The sequence below is a fragment of the Poecile atricapillus genome, chromosome 1 (assembly GCF_030490865.1).
Source record: "Poecile atricapillus isolate bPoeAtr1 chromosome 1, bPoeAtr1.hap1, whole genome shotgun sequence".
In the NCBI taxonomy this organism is placed as follows: Eukaryota; Metazoa; Chordata; class Aves; order Passeriformes; family Paridae; genus Poecile; species Poecile atricapillus.
The window spans coordinates 170,119,388-170,141,567 of record NC_081249.1 but is presented as its reverse complement, the minus strand read 5'-3'; the positions used below and the strand labels follow the sequence as shown (position 1 = coordinate 170,141,567).

General features: G+C 41.1%; 1 protein-coding gene across 1 annotated transcript; it reads right to left on the bottom strand.

Moving 5' to 3' along the window:
• Positions 1 to 7,322: 7,322 nt before the first annotated feature.
• On the bottom strand, positions 7,323 to 19,675 carry DLK1 (delta like non-canonical Notch ligand 1). Its single transcript, XM_058848492.1, has 5 exons — positions 19,527 to 19,675; positions 18,269 to 18,332; positions 17,706 to 17,836; positions 13,148 to 13,289; positions 7,323 to 8,449 (listed from the first exon to the last, which is right to left on the bottom strand). The coding sequence occupies exons 1-5, from the start codon at positions 19,594 to 19,596 to the stop codon at positions 7,711 to 7,713; spliced, it is 1,146 nt and encodes a 381-aa protein (XP_058704475.1). The 5' UTR covers positions 19,597 to 19,675; the 3' UTR covers positions 7,323 to 7,710.
• Positions 19,676 to 22,180: the final 2,505 nt, after the last annotated feature.

Genomic DNA, 22,180 nt, shown 5'->3' with positions numbered 1-22,180 from the left:
TAGTCTTTGATGAATATCACTGAATTAAACTGTAAATGTATTTTCTTCCAATTTGCCCTTTTCATGAGCAAGGACCTCAGGCAGTCTGAATATCATGTTTGATGAATATCATCAATCCCATTTGCTGAATATCATCAATCCCATTTCAGCCTCCTTCCTTGCTTCTTGCCTCTCTTTAAACTGTGCAATGGATGGTAGACACTCATCCATACCAGGATGTCCAATACATCATCTTGTAGTGGTCACACATGCCCTGCCGCCTGTAAGCAATTGGGTAGAGTATGGCAAATCTAAACAGCCCATCTCAGGGGGAACAGAAGAAAAGAATAAAGCCTAAATTCCCTGCTTCTTCTAGCTATGCCACCTACTTAGATTTCCTCCCCTGCCTGAAGCTAGTCGCGCCTGCTAGAACGACAAGGACTTTGAGGACTTTCATTGTTTCCAGGTTAACTGGGTGGCCTTCATTCCTCTTCTGTCTTGGGATTCTGTGGAGACCATCCCACTGTTTTACTTCACATCCTCAAAGCAAATGCTTGGACTCACCATTCCATTGTCTCTTTAAACCAGGCTGTTTCTCCATTTTCTTCTCCTTTTTTGTGTGCCTCTGCTAAGTAGAACATGAAGCCCTTTGCTGAAGTTGTTAGTGGATTATGGCAGCATCGATTTGGGCATGATCTTCCATTCTAAATGCTCTACCACCACTCTATTTGTTTGCTTTTATCCATGCCATTGTAGCTGTTCTAAAAGACAGCTGGATTTGAGACACTAATGAGCATAGTGTTAAAGAAGCTCCCTTTTCCCCAAGTTCATGCTTCTGGAAATTACATCAATGGACACGATCACCCTGGATCTACCTACTTAGGAACTGGAGGGACTTACTGGAAAGCCATTTTTCTTGTCACAATTTTGTAACTTGGCCAATAGGGCTAACAATCTCTAACCTTTTCTCTGGAGAGGAAAGTCTTGAGGCTGGGGGACAGCCTGAATTTTTTGCACCCTTTTTTCACTCATCAGTGCTATTTTTTTTTTTTTTAATGAAGATCATAACCGTAGGATAGGAAAATGAAAATCTCCAGCCAAGATCAATGCAGAATCCGTGCAGTAATGAGCAAAATATCAAAAGGACTGATATTCAAAAGGAAGACGACACCCCAAGGTAACAGCAGCAGTTTCATTGAAACTATTGGACAATTCCAGCTTTCTGAAGGAGAGAGCAGGATTGGGCCTGCAGGCAGCTGTGCAGAGCAAACCTGATAAAGCTGCAGTTCTCTCTCTTAGCTCCCTCAACCTCACACGTGCTCTATAAAGCACAAACTAAGATCTCCCCTGCTGAGCTAATCTCTTAGAATATAACAGCCCTGCAGTTGTCTAAAGAAAAACTGCCTCAGACAGGGCTCCACATCAGACTTGGTCCCTTTATGGCTCTTTCCCAACAGTAAGCCCACACGTGATCCTGGTGCTTTCATCTCTGGCTTCCAGGCAATCTTTGTTCTCTCTCAGCAAGGAGGCATCACTAACTCTTTCTTGGGCTCAAAACTACAGGGACTACTCCAGCACTCCCTGAAAACAGGCTGCCTTTCATATCTCCCAGCAATCCAGGCTCCCAGCCACCAGATCAGTCAGATCTCCTTAGTCCTCCCAGTCCCATTAGTTGGGAAGAAAAACAGGCACAGGTGAGAGTAGAGAATGTAACCCCTTCAAAGCTAACGTGCCCACGATAAAATTCAGGACTTTTGTAATACTTCCAGCAATTTAAACACTGGAAAGTAGAATGGAATAACTCCAAGTTTGTTTAGCATTTTGAAATATTAAGTATTTCTTGCTGGAAATGCTGTAGATGCACAGCTCCCAGCAAGCTGTGATGTGACTGCATCCACTCTGGAAATCTGAGTGAAGTTCTTGAATTTGGTGCAAAATACTTTTAAAAATTAAAGCATGTATTTAACCTTTTCCAATTTGAATTCCTTAGAAAGTCAATACGACAGAGACAAGCAAATAAAAATCTCACCATACAGTGTAAGAAGCATAAGAATGAATATTGACAAAGTTGCTATGCATGCACTTTTGGGTTAAAAAAAATAGTCAAACAAAATGAGAGAGTCTAGAAGCATACCAGTATACCAAAATCTTCATTTAACTGTATTTATATAAAATAATTTCTTGGTTATCCTTTCAATATTCTTAATTTCCTCTCAGTGACTGTTAATTTAAGATACTGCCATTAATGTAATGTTCTTTATAAATCACAGAATCCTAGAATGGTTTGGATTGAAGAGGATCTTAAAGATTATCCAGTTCTGCCTCCTGTACTGTGGTCAGGAACACAAATAGGTTGCTCAAAGCCCTGTCCAGCACTTGCCAACACTGACCTTGAACACTTTGTAAGTGCACAGTGTCTGCATTTGAGCTACCAAGAGCCATGTACAAGTTAGAAGAACGGCTGAATTTCACTCTCAGTTTGATTCCAAAGGAGAACAGTAATTCTCTCCGGGGAAACCCTGCTGTCTTCCTCTACTGGTGCAGATGTGGCTTTGCTGCAGCTCACCATCTCAGGAGCAGTGGTTACCTACAGGTGAAGGACTACTGGCATGTTCTCGTTCTCCCTTTTTCCATTTTTCCATAAGCAGTCACCGGGAGCGGGTTACAAACTTGCCGGTGTGGGATGCGGCGGGAGCGGCTGGAGGCGATTCGAGCTGTTCCGTGTTCAGATGCTGCCATCAAGCGGACAGACACAGCAGAAGGCTGCAAGCAGTGGAAAGAACATCGTTTTGAAAGACCAAAGTGGATGGAGAGACGAAGAATAAAACAGTACTACTGCTCCAAGCTTCCTGTTATAAAAAAAAAAAAAATTGGGTCTAATAAAAACTTCTCACCCAGCCTGGCTTAGTCCCTCTTTTACATTATATCACTTTCATATTATAGCATCTTTGAAGTCGTTCAGACTTGATTTGGAGACACCATGAAAATATAGGAAGGCTGCTCTGTGCCTGTGGAATGTGTCTTAGTTGCTAGGGACAAGGATCACATCCTTCATGTGTACCCATGGGCTTCTCCGAGGCCCTCAGATATGTGTTTTCCTATCTCAAGGAACTGCAGGGGACTGAAATGTAAAAAAAATTATAATTTTGAGTTTTAGGGCTAATAACCAAAATTCAATTAATTCAATGGTTCTTCAAATCCCAGATCAACAGTTCCATTTATATTTGAAACTGAAATATTCCCCTTTACATGAAGGGGAATCTTATTCCTCCTCTTGCAAAGTTTTAAAACAGACTTCACCATCATCATTTTAAAATGTACATTCATCCCCGGCAAGAAAATTTTGAGAAACTTCAAAATATTACTTGGTGCTAGAAAGGGCAAAATCTCAGTACATTTTCTGTGTTTCTCTCATTTAATGGCCACAGAGCTGCAACAAAGCTTCTCTGGTCTTTGTGGACCTCTAGTGCCAACCCAAATGTATGTTGAGCAACTACAAAAGTCTTCTCTCAAGACACTTTTTTCACCTAAGCCAGGCATAACTGGATATTTTCCTAGGCTGTGTGACTTCCAGGAACACAGGATTTGTCCATGCCTCATTCACAAGAAATGCATTGTAAATTAGATGTGTTTTGGAAAATTCACAGTGTATGTATAGTACATGTGCAATGATTTCATGTTCTCTGGATGCATACACATGTAGTTCTGCCAGGAAGGTCTTGCATTTCTAAAAACAAAAAGTGTTCCATATCTGTAGCAAATTGTTTTGCCCTTAAGGCTGTGATAGTAAATTAGTTTGCCAAGGCAAACTTGAGAACTTGGATATGGAATGACATAGTTGTGAAAAATGTACTCGGCCAGTGCAAACTGCCCTGTTGTTTTCAGGGATGGTTTGTACATATTCCTTAGCCAGGTCCTTAACCTGCTTTGCTCTCAAAAAGCTGTTTTAAATAGGAATACAGTGGTCCACCTGGATCTAAATATTTATTTGAAAGCAGAACCTCATACTATCAACCTAGAAGAGCAAACTAGCTGGTCTGCAGTGGATATATCATCAGCAGATGGCTTAGCACTTACAGACATAATCCTCATTGATCTAAAGCAATGCATGCATTGTTGGTTTATGGATCAATACCAAGAATGCCAATAAAAAGAAGAACCATGTATGTATTCACCATTCAGATATCCTTCTCCAGAATGCAGTGATTGTTCCTTTTGCAGCAGACAGATCTCTCCCCCACCATGGCTTTTTTCCCCTCCCTGGAGAATAAACAAACCAACATCCCCCCTCAAAAAAACCCCAAACCAAACTCCACTCAAACAAACTCAAAACAAACAAGCCCAATGGGAAAAGCTTCCATGACCTGTCCCTAAAAACCTGATATTTGTGAACATATTTTTCTTTTTTTGTGTGTGGTTTTTTTTCGTTTTCTGTTTTTTGTTTTTGTTAAAATATGTTACAGAGGCTAAGATGGCTCAAAGGCAGGTGGTCAAAATAAAATTAAAAAATTACAAGAATATATTCCTCTATGCCTTGGGGACAGGAAGGAACTAATGCCCTTGACAAAGTGTCTCACTGTCCTAACCCATCCCTCAGCCTAGCTGTCCTTATTTAAATTTTTGTTTACACAGGCAAAAAGGCAGTTGAGTTTTAGTCTCAGAAGCGTCATTGCTTGGTTAGAGAATATTCAGAAATCAAAATATGAAGCATGGCAACATAGGTTGGTACCTATGGCAATGGGTATCATAGTTCTCTGTCTACTGATAAAAAATACATACAATATTATGTAACATAAAATACATGAAATTTTAACATAAAATTTAACTGGTATTGATGTTTTCTCTTCTCTTTGCTCTTATGGCAGTGTTTATGCACAATACTTATTTTAAACTTCTTGCTTTGGAGACCTGTTGCAGGTTATTGATCCATAATCCTTTTTATCACCCCCATTGTCTGTCACTTGTGTGGTGATAAGGCTTTGGAGCTATTCACTACACTAACAGCACAAATATGAGAAACAAATACACACGTTTAATTCTTTCCTGGAACAGAGAAGCTAAAGACAGATTCTATTTTCTACAAACTTTTATGTTTAAGGTAACACTTTTTCCCTTTGGAGAAGGTAGCAGGACAATACATCCCCAACAATAGGAAGAATACTAAGAGCTGCAATCTGTTCTTTTCCCCTGCTGTGCAAACGACCTTTTCTTCAAAAATGCTCTTCTATTTACATATGAAGAAATGCACTGTGATGGAGGAACTGCCCACCGTGTCACCATGACCAAAAAAATAAAGAGATAGTTTATAAATATGAATTATAACTTCCTAAGTTTTGTATACTTAAAATACAAACCTTTGTTACTTAAAGCCTTGTTCTGTCCTGGAGCAGAGCAAGCTGTAAGGGATAAGGGAGCCTCTGCTCAAAGGTGGGGGGAAGGTGTACAGGCAGCTCAGGAATTCAACCACTGACTTCTAGCAGATACCTAAAGTTGTAACTGGTTTGGAAGCAAAGCTACAAGATACCCAGTGGAGTTATATGCGTTTCTGGTTATCTCCAAATTGACCCTAACATATTTCTGTTAAAATGTACAATACTGAATTATATGTTCAAAACATATTGGTTTAAAAGAAGTGTGTCAGCTCCTGAGACTCATGTTTCATGGCTTGAAATTCAACTCTGCTTACCCAGTTTTACATTCATCTGGTTCCTAAGTCTTCAAACTTTACTACAGCTGGCTGAAAAGTTGCTAGGTTTGATAAATGCATTTCCAACAAGAGCTTTGAGAAGGAGCATCTCCTTAATTTGAAATTTTTACCCTGTTATCTAGAATTCAACACTTTCCACAGTAGTATCTGAGTACCATTTTTCCTCTTAGCACATTGAGGTGCTATGATATGTACAGACATTATGAACAATACAGCAAACTTGCTATATATTCATAGCAATTCAAAGAGATGTAAACACAAAAAAATCCTACTGTAATGAATGTGCTTTAAGGCTTTTTTTTTTCTTTTATTGAGCAGCTGTTAATGGATTTGGGAATAGCATAGTTATGAAAGTGCTGAGAAGAAGCTGCTATTCATTCCTATCTAGGGTGGCTAGGGAAATAAATCGTTGCATAACTGCAGTTAAAGACACCTTTAGGCACTGCAGTTGGAAGAGATTGGTTTTATTGTTTTGGTGGGGTTTTTTCTTTTGATTGTTTTTCTTACAGGGAGCAGTGTCAGGCTGGCCATTTAGGAAAAGAAGCTGGGAGACCCAGGAGGGCCATGCCCCAGGGTGGGACAGACCCATGGCCTCACCAACAGCACGGGCTGGCAGGAGCTGAACACGTCACTGGAGCTGGTGCTGGGGCCCATTGGCAGCTCCAGATGATGAACCAGCTCCAGATGATGAACCAGCTCCAGATGACGAACCAGCTCCAGATGATGAACCAGCTCCAGATGATGAACCAGCTCCAGATGACGAACCAGCTCCAGATGATGAACCAGCTCCAGGGCCATCCATGGGCTCCTGGCAGCAGCAAAAGCACACAGGGCCAGAAACAGGGCTGGAGCACAGGTCCAAAGGGTCCTTTCAGCAGCTGGGCTACCTACAGTAAGCAGTGCAAGGAGCAGCTGAAGGCAGAGGTGGAGCCCAGCATGGCTACAGCGCAGCTTGGACCAGAACCAACAATACTGGGCTGACCCAAAATGGTCCTGTGGGCAGGAGGTGGGTGAGAGCCTCCTCAGGGAGGTTCAGATTTCTTAATGCCCTAAGGCCCCTGATAATTTTATGGCTTTCATGTCCCTTTGCCTGTTTGCCACTGCTGCTTTTGATTCTTGGAAACCTTGTGCTCTCCTTGAAATGTGACAGAAAAAGCTGAAATGAAGAATTAAAAGCAGCTGTCCTATTTCAGGTGACACGTGACATCTTTTCTCCCCATGACACAGTCATGAAGGATACTTCTCTCAGCAGAGGTCTTTAAGGAGTATTTATAGAAAAGTCAGAATCTGATCCTTTAAATCTCTACTAGGTGCCTAAAAAGAAAGACATTGAACACCTTTTTAACATTTAAAAATAGATAAATAGAACAATTTATAGATGCAGCACTTCAAGCAAGAGACCTTTAACCTGAAATTAATAACCCAAAGACCTCTAAGATTCTACAGAATCTCTCTTATAAGCATGTAAAAATAGCAACACTGACTGAATAGGTGAGATATATCAGTGTGAATTGGCTCCTGCTGGTTGCAATCTCTAAAGCCTTTATCAGATATAGCAAATGAGTTCAGAGTGGACACTTGTTGCAGGCTTTGCTGTAGAATAAGATTTAGAAATGAATAAATAAACCAGTATAGCCCTTAACTGCTGTTTATTAAAAAAAAAAACAAACCAAAAAACAGCATTACTGAATAATTTGCAAGTACTGTACTTGCCAAATGAACTACACACAAGATGAAAAAGCTGCAATACAGTTCCAGTGATAAGTTATTTTTTATTTTACAAAAAATAGCTGCCTTGAAGAGAAATCAAAATAACATTCCTTGCTTTATAATATTTATTTTTTTTTTTACCTTTTATTTTGGGGAATTAAAAAACCTTTAGCAAGACAGATACATTACATTTCTTCATTATAACTCAGCACAATTTACAGCAAATATACCCACAAATACTGAGGCCAAACACAGGCAATAAATTTTACATATTGCTATGAAAAGTTGCAAGATGCTGCTTGGCTTTCAAGGGCCTAGATGGCAGTGTAGTTCTTAGTGTAATTAGTCAATTTGATCTTCTCTGGGAAGATAATATTAACTGAGAGGTTTTCCCCATTGTTAGACTTCAAAAAAAAGTTCTTTTTCTTGCGCAGGAGATGACTGTATTTGGCATTAGCAAGCCACATTTCACATTTTGAAAAAAAAACAATCCCAGTTGTACCCAAGACAACAAGACATGTAAGCAAGCCCAGCACAACAAAACATATCACCTGGCTTCTACTCAGTAAGGGATCTGCATTTTGAATCGTTTCTTTCACTGTTATTTTCAGGATTTCTTGTTGGTGCACTGATCTGTGGTGAGCTTTTGAGGCTGGCTTGTAATTCTGCATGTGCTTTGTCTCCATATTCATTCCAGAGAGACTCGTGTTTTTGCTGGGATGTTTGCAGGTCACGCCAACAAATTCTGGTTTACAGATGCACTCGAAGCCTCCCTGGGGCTGCTCGCTGCAAGTGCCTCCATTCTCACATGGGCCACTTGCACAGAACGTGACACGGCTGCTGCAGAGCTTTCCTGTGTAGCCACGGGGGCAAGAACAGCTGAAACCCACACCAACATCTGTACATGTTCCTCCATTCTCACACGGGCTGGACTCACAGTCGTCTCTATCTATTTCACAGAAGTTGCCAGCAAAACCAGAAGGACACAGACAGGAAGCATGGGGTGCAAATCCATTGTCATCAATGCACGTTCCTCCATTCTGGCAGGGAGAACTAGGACAGATAACAAACACAGAGACAATATTGAAGTCAAAGGAAGTAACTATTAGGAAACATTTTATATAATAAAAAGAGCTGGTTTTCTTTAGAATAGCCAATTCCAAATGCAAATCCACTAAAGTCAGTGAAGCTGAATAAAGAATGAGTTTGTTCAACAGCTTAGTCAATACAGATTATAATATGCCCTGCTCACCCTTCGGGCAGGATTACTACACCAATATATAAATTCAACCCGAAGAGTTGTGAAGGGATTTTAAATTATTTCAAACATTTAATCAAATTAAGCTTCTCACTATTTTTATATGCTTGGAGCTATTTAGCTGAAACAACTCCTCAGACAAGACAGAACAAAGACATGAGCAGCATGGCTGCTTCCTTTCTACCCGACTGTTCCTAAAATAATCTATATATTGTATTGGCAGAGCAAAAGTGTGCCACGGCAGCTAGGTGTAAACCCGATTGTTTTTATTCTGAATAAATTTTTTTGTGAATAAATAAAATATTTATTTATTGTGAATAAATAAAATATTTATTTTATTTTTATTTATGTCTGTGTTCCATAACACAGAAAATTTAGAAGCAAAGAGATACTGTCCTATAAACTGCTGTTCAGCCAAAATTTTTTGATAGATACAATTGTAATAAAAAATATCAGTGAGAGAATTTCAGCCTGGGCAAAGACAGCTGTAATGTGAGAGCAGGACCATAGGAAACCAATTAATTCTGCAAACTTTTTTAGTACTTCCCAACTAGTAGCTTGAAACTATGGTTTAGGTGACATAAATTAACTGAGAGATCTTTCCTATCTTTACAATGCTACTATGCCTTACTGAGGTTAATGCCAAAAAAGGTGGCCACCCACTGACTGGCACATATGTGTCACTCAGGGGATCTATGCAAAATGCACTTGGTCCTTCAGCTGTCCCTGCTGCCTGACAAGGGTCCCTGGGCCCCAGGTTTACAAATAAACCTCAAACCCCACTTTCGTGGCAGTTCATCACATCACAACAAAGCCTTTAAAACTCACTTTGTAAAAAATGAAAAATATTTGGTGAAGTTTAGGACAAGCCTCTTTGACAACAAAACTTTTCTGAATACTTATGTATCCCCGAAGACATACAGCACAGTGCTATTCAATAGTTGATAAATCCAAGCTGTTATTTAAGGCTCCCTCTTCCAGGGCAAAGTCCCAGGGATAATGAACTTCACAGCTTCAGATGCAGGCATTTCACATATGCAGCAGTCAGTAGCAACAGGCTTTATGGAATTCCATGGTGGGACACAGGGATTTAAAAGATCTTTTGATGTCTGACTGAGATGACTGTGAAAGAGATATAAGGTCCTGACTACAAATGGTCCCTGATCTCTGGTCAGAACAAGGCTGGGCTAGTCACCATTGCTCTGGGACTACCTTTGGTGAAGAGTGCTCCAAGCACCTCTGGCTTCACTAGGGGCTGAAACACCCAGCAGCCACCCATCAGGAGAGACTGAACATCGTGGCAGAAGAATCATCTGTTTTCTGCAGCTTCCACATTAACTGCTCTGCATTCTAGTACTGTTCTTCACTACAGATGTTGGCTGGGTAAAAAAGCACTAAAAGAACATATTGGAAGTCTGTGAGAGTATTAGGAAAGCAAAACTGGGCTTTGACATAGAAATTGTTAGTGATAACTTGAGGTAAAAATTTCAATATATTAACCAGCCAAAATGTCTTTTTAAGCAAAATATGGAAATTGGAGTTAAACAGTCCTTGAGTGGTTATGGCCATCTTGGAGAATCTAGCACCCTCCCTTTGGGGTTTTATGAGTCCCATGGAAAATTGGACAAGCTGGTTTGGACATGAAAATGTGTAGAAGTTTGAACCTTCATGGCTCAGTTGAATTTCAGTACTTTCTAGGGAAATGGGAAGAAATTGCTATAAAACATAAGTGCAAACTTTTTTCTGAAATTTTCAGAAATGCAAAATATTGAAATAAAAAACAGTTAAGGGGAAAAATGCAGAATTTTGAAATTTTTCTTTACTTATTACTAACAGATGTTGTAATGCATTTAGAAAAATGGTACGACCTGAGAGAATGTACCCCTGACATATAGAATGTAAGTTTCTTTTCCTTATCTCTTTCTCCCCAGTTCTCTTTATTGGCTGTGTGAATGTAATCCACCCTCTTTCCCCTGCCTTCAAAAAGATGCGTGTTATCAATATTCTTCCTCCTTCCCTCCTGCTCTCTTTCTCCACGGGATCCCAAGAACAAGAATAAAGCTGAACTTCCATCTCAGCAAGGGGAAGAGCCTTGTTTTTAGCCCTCTGGTCCATGCTATATAATCTCTCTCCTGTTTCCCTGGCTGCAGCTGGGCAGACAGTGGCAACAGAGAAGCAGGAGATATAGAAATAGTAGCAAACAGAGTTGCATTTGTCTGATTTAAATATATATAAATAAATAAAGCCTTAACATTAATTTCCTTGAATAAATTCTGCTACTTCGCATTTTTGGCATTTATCACAGCAAGGTGTAGTACATGAAGGATTAGTTGTGGAAAGCATTCCATACCATTGTTCTTTGCTTCCCAGATAATCTGGTTTCTTTTAGAAAGCACCACTCACTGCTCGGCTTCAAAGCAAAACCTCAAAACATCACACAGAGGTCACTAATGCAGATACATGTAAACAGACTAGAATAAACATTTGACTTGTGAATTGTCCTGGTTCCATCTGTGAATATTAACTAAGAAGCCAGCAGTAATGCTCAGTAAGATCAACATTTTTAACATTACCACTGAGGTAGAGAGGAATTGAGAGGAAGTGAGATGTGAATGTGAATGTGAATGAATTCCAGCATCTGATCAGGTCTCTTTCCACAATGTGGGATGCACTCTCTGGTGGACTGTGAACTATTAGCACACATGGAGTGCTTATGCTGACAGCTGCTGTCTTTTTGAACTAAATTCAGATTTGCAGAGCCTGCTGCTATTTCTCCTGAAAAAGACAGCTTCCTAGAGAAAAAGAATCACTGTTTCAAGTACGCTGCTTTCTTGAGAGGAATTGTTCATGATTTCCAGGCTAGTTCATCAGCATTCAGTGTGCCAACACAAAAAAAAAGTATATTCAGCAATTTAAAACCATAAGACATTTAAGGAAGTACATGGAACTAATCTGTGTTATTTTGTTGATGCTGTATTTTTGGAACTCACCTGTTTTTGGGATAGCCAGTGTATGTGTCCACACTGAATTACTGAAACATTTGGTCTACAGATTAAAAGCAGAAAAACCTGTTCACATCCCCTATATTAGGCAAGTAGCTTGGATGTGAGTCATGGCTCTTTTAAGGAACTTAAATTTCCTCACAGTCAATGAAGAAAAATAGGCTAATCAGAGTAGCTATCTCAGAGGCTGAAAGTAAACTCAGACAAAACTGTCAGAGTATCCCCTAAGTAAAGGTGATGACAAAATAATTCTACTGATATGAAGTTATGAAAGAATGGAAAATCTTGCGAGAGAGGGCGAGAAGTGTTAATTCCCCTTAAACAAGAGTGTACAAGTCTTCAGGAAGATTCAGTCAGAAGGTAGATTTGAATAATTATTTATGGCTGAGCAAAAAGAGAACCAGAAGGTTTCCATGTAGAGCTAGAGAGCAAGAAGGCAATCTTCTAGAAGAAAACTATGATTTAAGGGTGATAGTTTCATCAAGTTTGTATAAAGGCATTCTGTATGTTTATGGGATCAGAATGTCGATGAGCTAGAAGACAGCAGATGTTTCTAGATTTGAACAGAAACCCCAATTCACATTTTCTCTCACACTAAAAGGTCTTCCTTTTTTCAAGCAGTTCTACCAGTGACTTTGCTGGAAGTTCTTTAGCCTGTGCCCATTGCCTCCTGACATTCTACTGGGCACCTCTCAGAAGTCTGGCTCTGTCGTCTTTGCTTCCCCCCATCAGGTACTCATACACATGGACAATTTCCTCAGAGCCTGTTCTTCTCCAGGCTAAATTACCCAGCTCTCCAGGAGAGCTCTCATATAGGAGAGATGTTCCCATTCTTTAATCATATCCATGGCCCTTCACTGTACTCTCCAGTATGGCCATCTCCTTTTTGTATTGGGTAGCCCAGAACTGGACCCAGCACTCCCAATGTGTCTCACCAAGACTGACCAGAGGGGAAGGTTCACCTCCCTCAACCTGCTGGCATTGCTGTTCTTGATGTCCCATTTCTTTTCAAGAATAGAGAGCAATGGTCTCCCTGCTCTGATGGAAGTGAGATTGTCTCCTTCAGTTAACTATGGGCATATTATTATGTGTTAAGAAGAAAGGACAGACTGGTGGGCTCAGTGTTTTCATGCAGAGAGCTTGTATGCTAACTACTGTTCTTATTAGGCTGTGTATAAATTATCCCTCACTAGAGGTGAGAACACAGGATGGGAGTCACTTCAAGTTTGTTTACGAAAATTATGAGAAGGCATAAATTCACCACAATAAAATGTGTAAATTAGCACTTTTAGTACTCAAATTGTGCACAGAAAGCCACACTGATAATCTGTTAAGTCTTCACAATACTAATAGATCATTAAAATTGTAAAGTTTGAGAATATCAGCAACTATCAGAAACGTGTATTTTAACACAGCGATACTTCCCCTTAGCAAAGAATTCTGAATAATAGAAGTGCAGATTTTAAATGCATGTCAGAAATCAATATTTACCCATTAATAATGCAGGGTCCTTTCTTGAGATGGCAGTTTTTTCCTGTAAATCCCTGGGCACACAGACAAATATATCCTCCATCACCAGTCTCTATACACGTTGAATTATTGGTGCAGGGCTTTGCTGAACATGGGTGAATATCTGTTTAAAAAAACCCAACAGAGCTTGATTAATCTAATGAGAAAGAATTAGTAAATGGTATACAATACCTCAAATAAAATATAGCTTTAACAATACTTATTCCTGCATTTTATAAATTAACTATTCCCCCCTTTGTTAAAATGGGGTTCAGATTGTTCAACTATTGCAAGCAACTTCAGCTTATTTCTCTTTTTCTAGCTCCTCCTTGCAAAATATGTTTGAATTGCTACATTCTATATATAAGTAGTATAAAAAATAAAATATTTGTATGGGGCAAAGAACCTCTACATAGTCTAGCCATACTTTCACAACCGTGGCTTTTCCATGAGCAGAATTCTGATAAAACAATCAGGAAATGGGAATTCTCCCTGCCCATGTCATTATATGCTTATGAACAAATGTTTCATAAAAACAGAGATCAGCAGTTTACCCAAAAAAATCTGTTAAAATTTCATCTTTTGTCTGGGGTACATTCAACCCTTACATAAATGTACCAGAACAGAGCTGTATGATGACTGGACCCAAAGTCACACATCTCATTTTCTTTCCAATTGCCCTGCTGAGCCATTCCCACTCAAATGATTACTGAATTTTTCAAATAATTAAAACTAAACAAACAAACAAGTGCATATTTGAGCAAGCTACTGCAGCAGCTGCAGAGAAGTGCTGACTGGAAGGTGTCTGATGCCTCACACATATATACACACTTTCTAAGAAGATGAAAAGGGATTTAAGGGATTTATATTTTATAAAGGGATTATTTAAGGGATTTATATTTGTATTTTTTATTTATATTTTATTTCCCACAGCGTAACATGAAATTTAATTGATACCATGAGGTACTGCAAAATTTTAACCACAAAAAAACAACAGCCTTAGCTTTGAAATACAATCTTCCCTGGCTAAAAGGTTCTATTTCCTAATGCATCAGCCTGTTCTTGCTGCAAGACAACAACTTAGCATGCTCTGAGTGTAAACTCCAGTTTTCACAAGGACCATAATAATCTTGAATGCTTTTTTGAGCAGTGTTGTTTGCCAGCTATTTTCACAGACTCTAAAGCATGTACTTTGCACTTGAAACTCTCTGAAATATATAAATGAATAGGTATATAAATATATATATACATATATACATTACTGTCATAAATTTATGTTAGGTATTTAAACACATTTTTAAAGGGTGCTTTACCAGGTTCTCTTAAAACATAAAACATAAATAGCCTCAATTAGCTTATTTTCTCTATTTTCTTTTACCTCTCAAAAGGACAACCACCAAGTGGTAACTGAGATGAAAACTCAAAACCAGGATGTTACATTTATACATATATTATGAGTGGCCTCAATCACATTACCAATAATTAATAGTTTTATCAAACTAAGTTGCCATGCTGCAGTACCTGAAGCAATCACTGAGTGTTTTTATGAGGAAGATATGCTCAGTAGTAGTTTGTCACAGGACAATTTTTAGCCCCTGCCTCAGGCATTCATAGCACAGGCATGAGAGACACCACCTGTATTTTCTGATGAGTTTACCAACATGTGGCCTTGGCAAAGCAGTCCAGTGACAAGTAGGACAATTTAGTCCCAGCTCACACTTTATGTTGGCTTTTCAGCCAAACTGAGGCCAGGATTGCAATAGGAGGTCATGGAATTGCTAACATGACTGTGTAGGCACAGCCAGGGGTAACAAGCTGACAGATGTGATTTGGCAAGGTGGATCAAACACTCTGACTGGGCTGTCAATTTTCCTGGAAACAAATTGACTAAATTGATTTTGCCTTTGTCATGGTCAGGGTTTGATGTGGTTCCTGTACTGTGCAGTGTGTATCAGCTGCAGAGGGAAACTCAGTGCTGTGCATCCTGGTTCCAGGGGTTCACACACTGGATTTCAAGACTGTTTCCCCAAGAGGAGAAGATACCATGGAATCATGATTCAGTTGGACAGGATCCACTGCAAACAGGTTAACCAGCAGTGTCAACACCAAGGCCAACTCACAGATGTCTTTCTTCAACTGCCTTGTCTGTCCATGTAACAATAATAGTCACAAATGCTACCACTGATTGTGCCCTACATGTTTACAGTGGATGAAGCCCAACCCATAACTTGCATGTCTCTAAATTACTAGGAAGGTCATTCTTGACCTGAACTGAGAACCAGGCTGCCTGTATTAAAAACAGCTACACAATCTGCTGCATTAGCAAACGAGCTGGTGATCAACCAACAAGTTGGTTCCTCCAGAAAGGAACTTTCATGATCAAAGCCAAGGAGATCATATACTAACTTTTCCACAAAACAGCAGAGGTATCATTACCAGCTCAAATCATCTTTTTTTCCTCCCATGCTTAGCAAGCAAATAAACTACCAAGACTGTATCTCTGTTTTAGAAATATTTCAGTTGTTTGTAGTGGCCAATGCGCTTCTGACTCTCCCACAGTTTTCCATTCTAGGTTTTTCCTTCCTGTTTCCTAACCTGATCAAGTTTCATTTAATGATACTTGTAAATTAACTGTAATTACATGCAATGACTTTATACAGGCAGGAAACTGACACCAGCTTTTGGCAGAGGATGATGAGATCAGGGGCTGAGCAATAACCTATTTGAAGTTTCATTGCTTTATTGGGTTAGGATAACAATTTCTATCAACTTTTCAATAGCAAGAAGAGGAGGAGCAGCCTTCTCTTGACCCCTTACAGCAAAAAATGCATTTAGAGTATCCAAACCCACTGAGATGGTTTTTGAGATGATGAAGACTATCAACATAATATTGCTGCAGATGAAAAAATAGTTATCCATTTGGCTGAAAATTCTCAGCAGCTCTTCATGGGGCTCTAAATTCAAATCAGCAATGAGGACTCTGACATGACTCTGAGTGTTGAGAGAAATAATAGTTTCTGCACATAAGCAAAGGACACCCTTTTCATTATTATACAGGACAATCTTAATGAGCATGTGTTAAATTAATGTTTTTCCATAAAGATGTGGGTTCAATTTTCAATGCATTCTTTTGCATCCTAAGTAGCAATTGCAAGAGGGAGACATTGCAAGACTCAGAATTGCAAAGATATATTAATACTAAGAAATTCAGCTATGCAATTAAAGCTTTTAGAAGTAGCTGTGAAGATGCTGCCTTTAAAAATGTGGAACTTTGTAGTCACTGATAAGCAACAGAACTGAGACTCCTAAGGTGGCAGAGGGGGGATTGCTCTGTGCAGCTTTAGAAATCTCTGCAGATCAGAGAAGGAGTCATTTCTCCTCATTAACTGTAATGAGAATCGAGGCGTCTGTCTCAGGTACAAACACATACATGAGACGTGTCCAGAACAACATCTGAGAGTGTAGAGTCATCACAGATGTCACCACTCCTGTCACAGCTCCTGCAAACATAGCAGAACTGACTTTAAGAAGTCTCTCTGTGCTCATGAGTGCAGTCAATGAGTACAGGCTGCAAAACCTGACGAGTAAATGAGCAACTGAGAACCTTGCACTAAATTCCATGTCACTGCAAGGATGTCACCTACCTAAAAAATTCTGATTCCTTTAGCCATCTTGAAAGTCTTATGCAGTTCAAACTGTCATCAATCACCACTTTGGCTATGCACTGGAGAGCTCAGGCATGCTCTATAAATTATAAGCCATACACCAACAAAAGCCTGAGAGGCATGAAGAGAAAATGAGGCCCTGTCCTCTCGCAGCTGCAGCTACGTGGGCTCAACAGTGCACGCTCCTGGATGTGTATTCCATCCTGTCAGTTCTCTCTGACTGAACATTTGCCTGTGTCAGCCAAAATAAACCATCTCAACAAAGGCCAATTCTTCAGCTTGCTCGTGCTAAGCTGGCTGATTCTGCCTGGGAAAGGGTGAGAGAGCGCACACAGAGCTGTGCTTACCCCTCAGACCTGAGGGGGAAGTGGCAGCCTGTTCAGGAAGACTTTTTCTAAGTTATAGTGATGTTACCTCACTGAATCATCACTGGGTTAAGTAAAGGAAAAAATAAGCACATTTTCCTTTCAAGACGTACGAAGAAAATAGCATATAAATATATATATACATATAATGTGCTACATAAATATTTAAAGTTATTTAATACGTACAACTTGTATTTTGATTAGAAGGGCTTATTATATGACAAGAAGGGAGCAGTTGTTTGTTGGCCCTGATAATTAATGTTTAAAATAGAATGAATTTACACTTTCCTCACACATATGCCCAATTACAAAAGATACTGCATTGCTTCTGCCTAAATTATTATTTATTTTAGGTTTTAGGTTTATGTGCTGCTGCCCAGAATCTCCTCATTATCTGGAGCTAACATTCAATATTTAAAAATTAGTTCTCCAGAAGGACTTTGCGTGTCCCCAACACCAGATGGGGCTGCTTCCCCTCACTTGCTGAAGGAGAGAAAAGGATGTGCAAACCTATGTCACAGAGGCTGCCAACCCAACCCTCCTCACAGATGCACTGCCAGGGCTTGGCACAGCTGCCGTGCAAGCACCCAGGGAAAGGAACACACTGATTGCAAAGTGCACCCTGCCAGCCAGGTTGACACCTGAAAGAGATAAAAGACAAGACAGAAACATAGCTTATTTTTAAGAAACTTAATGAAAAGGATGTGCCCCTTTTTGAGGCACAATAAATAAACTTTTGCATACCAAATTGTACTATTTGAACAAAAGCATACCATCAGTGCTTCTGGGATACTAGAAGCAGTTCATGTGAAGAAAATAATTTCATTCAGCAAGAAAAAAAAACCCAAACTAATCAATGTAAATGTTTCGTACTGGAAAAAGTAAACTAAACAGGCGTCTAAACATCCATGCTCTGTGATTCCAGTTACTGTATCCTAATAGAGTGCTGTCTCATTACAGTTCCATATTTTCAGAGACCAAACCATTTGAGTTTCTGTCACTCTTACCAGGACTACAAATTATTGAAGCTGAGCACTCCTGTGCTTATAACCCTGTCTGACAGATCTTTTTACCTGCATTCACTGGGAAATTCACAGAATCCATTCTCTGGATGGCAGCCAGCTTTACAGTTCACGCCTGGAAGAAGAGATTTATAGCATCAAACCAGAAAAATCAGCACAAAAAACCCTACATCATGCCCTACACACACATTACTGATGTTTTGAAAGAACCCAGACTGCAAAACGTTCCTTTTCTTTTTTCTTCAAACACATTTTTGCATCACAAAATTTTAAATTAACCTTATCTGGAACATGTTAGAAAATGTTCCTACAGGGCAAGTGAAATGACATACAGAATTAATCACAAAAGAATACAAAGTTATTTTAGCAGATGCAAAGTGCATGTAATATCCCTATACACCATTTTAAGGGGTAATGTCAGAGCAGATTCACGGATGTCTTTTCACGACACGCCACTCCAAATGTATTGTTTCAGAACTACTTGAAACACAAAAGTACTTTTAGTCAGAAAAAAAAAATCCATTTAAAACTACTTACAATAAAAGTGCTGAATTTATTTCAACCCTACATCGGATGAAAATAGTAATTTTCATTAAATTGTGCATAAATCAAGTAAGTTAAGGAGAAGAGACCTCAGTCGCAGTTTTTGTTTTGTCTGTTTGTTTGTTTAAGCGTTTGCGCCAAGCACTGCCCCTCTGAAAGATCACTGCTGGCCCTGACACCCTTCGCCAAAGGCAGCAGGAGCAAACGCGCTCCGTCCGCCGCCAAGGAAAAGCTTCCCGACGGCACCAGCATCTCCGGCGGGAGCTGGGGCTGGGGATGCCTTTGCCATCCAGGGACTCCGGGAGGGCTCCCGACATCGCCGCTGCCCGGCGGCCCCAGCAAAACTCCCGAAACTTTCCCAAGCCGCCTCCCCTCCCGCGACGGATCCCGAAGGGCAGGGGATCCCGAAGGGCAGGGGATCCCGGAGGGCAGGGGATCAAGGCGGGGAGGGGATCCCGAAGGGCAGGGGATCCCGAAGGGCAGGGGATCCCGGAGGGCAGGGGATCCCGGAGGGCAGGGGATCAAGGCGGGGAGGGGATCCCGAAGGGCAGGGGATGCCGGCGGGCAGGGGATCCCGGAGGGCAGGAGATCCCGAAGGGCAGGGGATCCCGAGGGGCAGGGGATCCCGAGGGGCAGGGGATTCCGGAGGGCAGGAGATCCCGGCGGGCAGGGGATCAAGGCGGGGAGGGGATGCCGGCGGGCAGGGGATGCCGGTGGGCAGGGGATCCCGGCGGGCTGGGAGTGCCGGTGCCCTGGCCGGCCTTACCTGGGGCTGCGGGGAGCACGAGGGGCAGCAGGCAGCAGCAGCCGAGGATGCCGGCGGCACACAGCCCCATGGCCGGGCCGGGGCCGCTCCGCTCCCCGCGGCTCGGCGGACGCGGGGCCGGGCAGGCGGCGCCCCCCGCTCGCAGCACCGCCGGGCTCCGGAGCACGGGGCGGGAGGAGCGAGGGACGGAGGGCGGGGAGGGCTGCCCGCCTCCACCCGCGGCTGGGGAGCTGCCCACGGCCCGGGCAGCCCCGGCCAGCGCCGCCGCTCCGGGCTCCGCTGCTCTGGGCTCCGCTGCTCTCCGCGCACCTCCAGCAGCTCCAGCAACTCCAGCAGCTCCAGTAACCCCAGCACCTCCAGGAACCCCAGTAACCCCAGTAACCCCAGCAGCTCCAGCAGCTCCAGCAGCTCCACAGCTCGGCTCCCGCCGCGGGCGAGGGGAGGAATCCTGTAGGGGCGCGGGAGAAGGGAGGTCTGGGGCGAGGGGAGTGTTAAGCACGCCTCTGGTCTCCTTATAACAGTCTGGCTGTCCGCAAAATCCTAATTTGGGGCTTGTCTTCAGAAACCTGAAGAATTCTCAGTCGTTCCCATCAGAGCTCCAACACCTTCAGGAGAGACTCAGCGAAGGCAGGGAAAGTATAATACTGTTCTGTTTCTGAGGCTTTAGAATTCAAAAAAGACCCCACCAAAACGCCCCAAAGCGTACCTTTAGCAGTCACAGAACAAATCAAGAAAAAGCATTACTTTTACCGCGAGGCAATTTAAATTCTGCATTTTATTTTGTGACTGTACATTTCTCTTTTATACCTCTTTACTCTCCCTTTGTGCTGTCCCTTAAGGAAATAGGCTGGCTATTTCTTATTCCTCGTGTTCCTTCTAGTTCATTGTTTTAAAGAAGTTCTGCCTGGTTTTTAGGATTCCTGAGGGAGCCGTTTTTTGCCTGCTGATACAGTGCTTTCTACCCCCAGATCATTTACTAATTTGCCTGCTTCTATGCGAAACAACTAGAGATTCTCATACTATGGTGATAAAACTACAATGGGCTGTTTCCAGATGACCTGCCTGAAAATGCACACTGGAAAGCACTCATGATATCGTGTAGGTTGCAAAAGTTTTCTGCTAGCAATGCTGCTTTTTGGTTTTAACCAAGAATGGAGAAAGTGAAGGACAGAAAAAGGAAGAGTAGAAAATAAGGATTGGGTTAAAAGAGAACACTCAGAGGCTGAGGTGTAAGAGGCAGACACTGCTTCTTCAAGGCCCCTGAGAAGATTTGGTATCTGAGATAAACTATGCCTCTCTGACTCCATAGGCACAGATTGCATCCATGCCTTTTCTGCTTGTCTTGCTTTCCTTTCACTGAAACATCACTTACTGTTTTGAAAAGATTACTTTGGCCCACATCTTTTGCTGTAGCTCACCAGACCAAGCCTTTCTGGGGTATTGTCATTGGCACCTTAGAGAATGTGGAGCTCTAATGATGACTGCTTAATCCTCTACTCTGCCCTTCTGTGAGCCTGTGCTTCTGTAGGGTAAATATTAGCAGCTCTTTGTTCACTTTGCTTTTATCCTTAGTCATTTGTTCACACTCAGGTTGTCATAGGCCCAAGGCTGCTTATTCTTCCCTTGGGTGGTAAGTTCTCTGGTAGCTGATGTAGAAGGCCTGATACCTACCTTAGACCTCTCTTGCATTTTTGGACCAAGAGATAACCTGGGTAGTTAAAAGGGTTCCAAGCATTCTGTGATTTCTGTGCTATTCCATGACCAACTAGTAAAGGAGGGCTTTAATCTGTCTGCCTTCTATCCTACAAATTCCTCCTTGTATTCTTCTTTATTCAGACCTTAAGAGTAAAGAACATGTAGAATTCATAGGTTTTGTTCATGCACTCATCAATGTCAAATTATCTTCTCTAATTTGCATTGTAAATAGAGGTTTTGACATATGATGACACATTTCTTCTATTTTCTGAGATAACTACCGAATACCTGTGGTATTGTTCAAAACTGACATCTCACAAAAAATCATTAGGAAAATCTGGTTCTCACAATGCTATGTACCATGTTATAATGACCATCCCAAACTTCAGTTTTTGTACTGTCCTTGCTTTTCAGGCTTTTTTTTTTAATAGATATACAGTTAAGCAAAAATGACCTACTTTTTAGTACAAGTCTACTTCTTATTCTCCTGTGTCTCAGGGATACCTCTTAGATTGCTGAAAATAGGAAAAATCTCAATTTTCTCATCTCTTCTACTTTATTTGACTGTTATCTAAACAAAACTTGCTAATTTTATTTCTAAGAGGTTATAATCCTTTTTTTTTCAGACTAGAGTTTTTCTGTTGGAACAGAATCTGCCCAGATACTAATCCAAAAATAATTTCATAGCAGAAACCCAGCATTCTGTAAATCCAGGGTAATTCTCTTCTCTCCCCTCCTTCCACCTGAGTAAACCAAGCTGAAAATCATTTTTACTTAGCTTGTTTACTGCCAAAAGCACTCTGATTCAAATCTCCATTGTCTTCACAATATTTCTTGAAAGTTATAGTAACTGTGTTCTGTGTTTGTGTGCTCAGTGATTTCTACTCAGGAAAACCTTGATATTTTTTACCTTTTTGGGTCTTTCCATTAGAAATTGGAAAGGAAAGAATCTCATGTAA

Bases quoted from the DNA above. Each gene is read 5' to 3' on its own strand.
- DLK1 (XM_058848492.1), bottom strand. From the start codon at position 19,596: ATGGGGCTGTGTGCCGCCGGCATCCTCGGCTGCTGCTGCCTGCTGCCC. The intron at 18,333-19,526 runs GTAAGGCCGGCC...CTCTTCTTCCAG, and splicing joins CGTGCTCCCCGCAGCCCCAG to GCGTGAACTGTAAAGCTGGC. The intron at 13,290-17,705 runs GTTTGCACATCC...TTTTTTAAACAG, and splicing joins TGGCAGCCTCTGTGACATAG to ATATTCACCCATGTTCAGCA.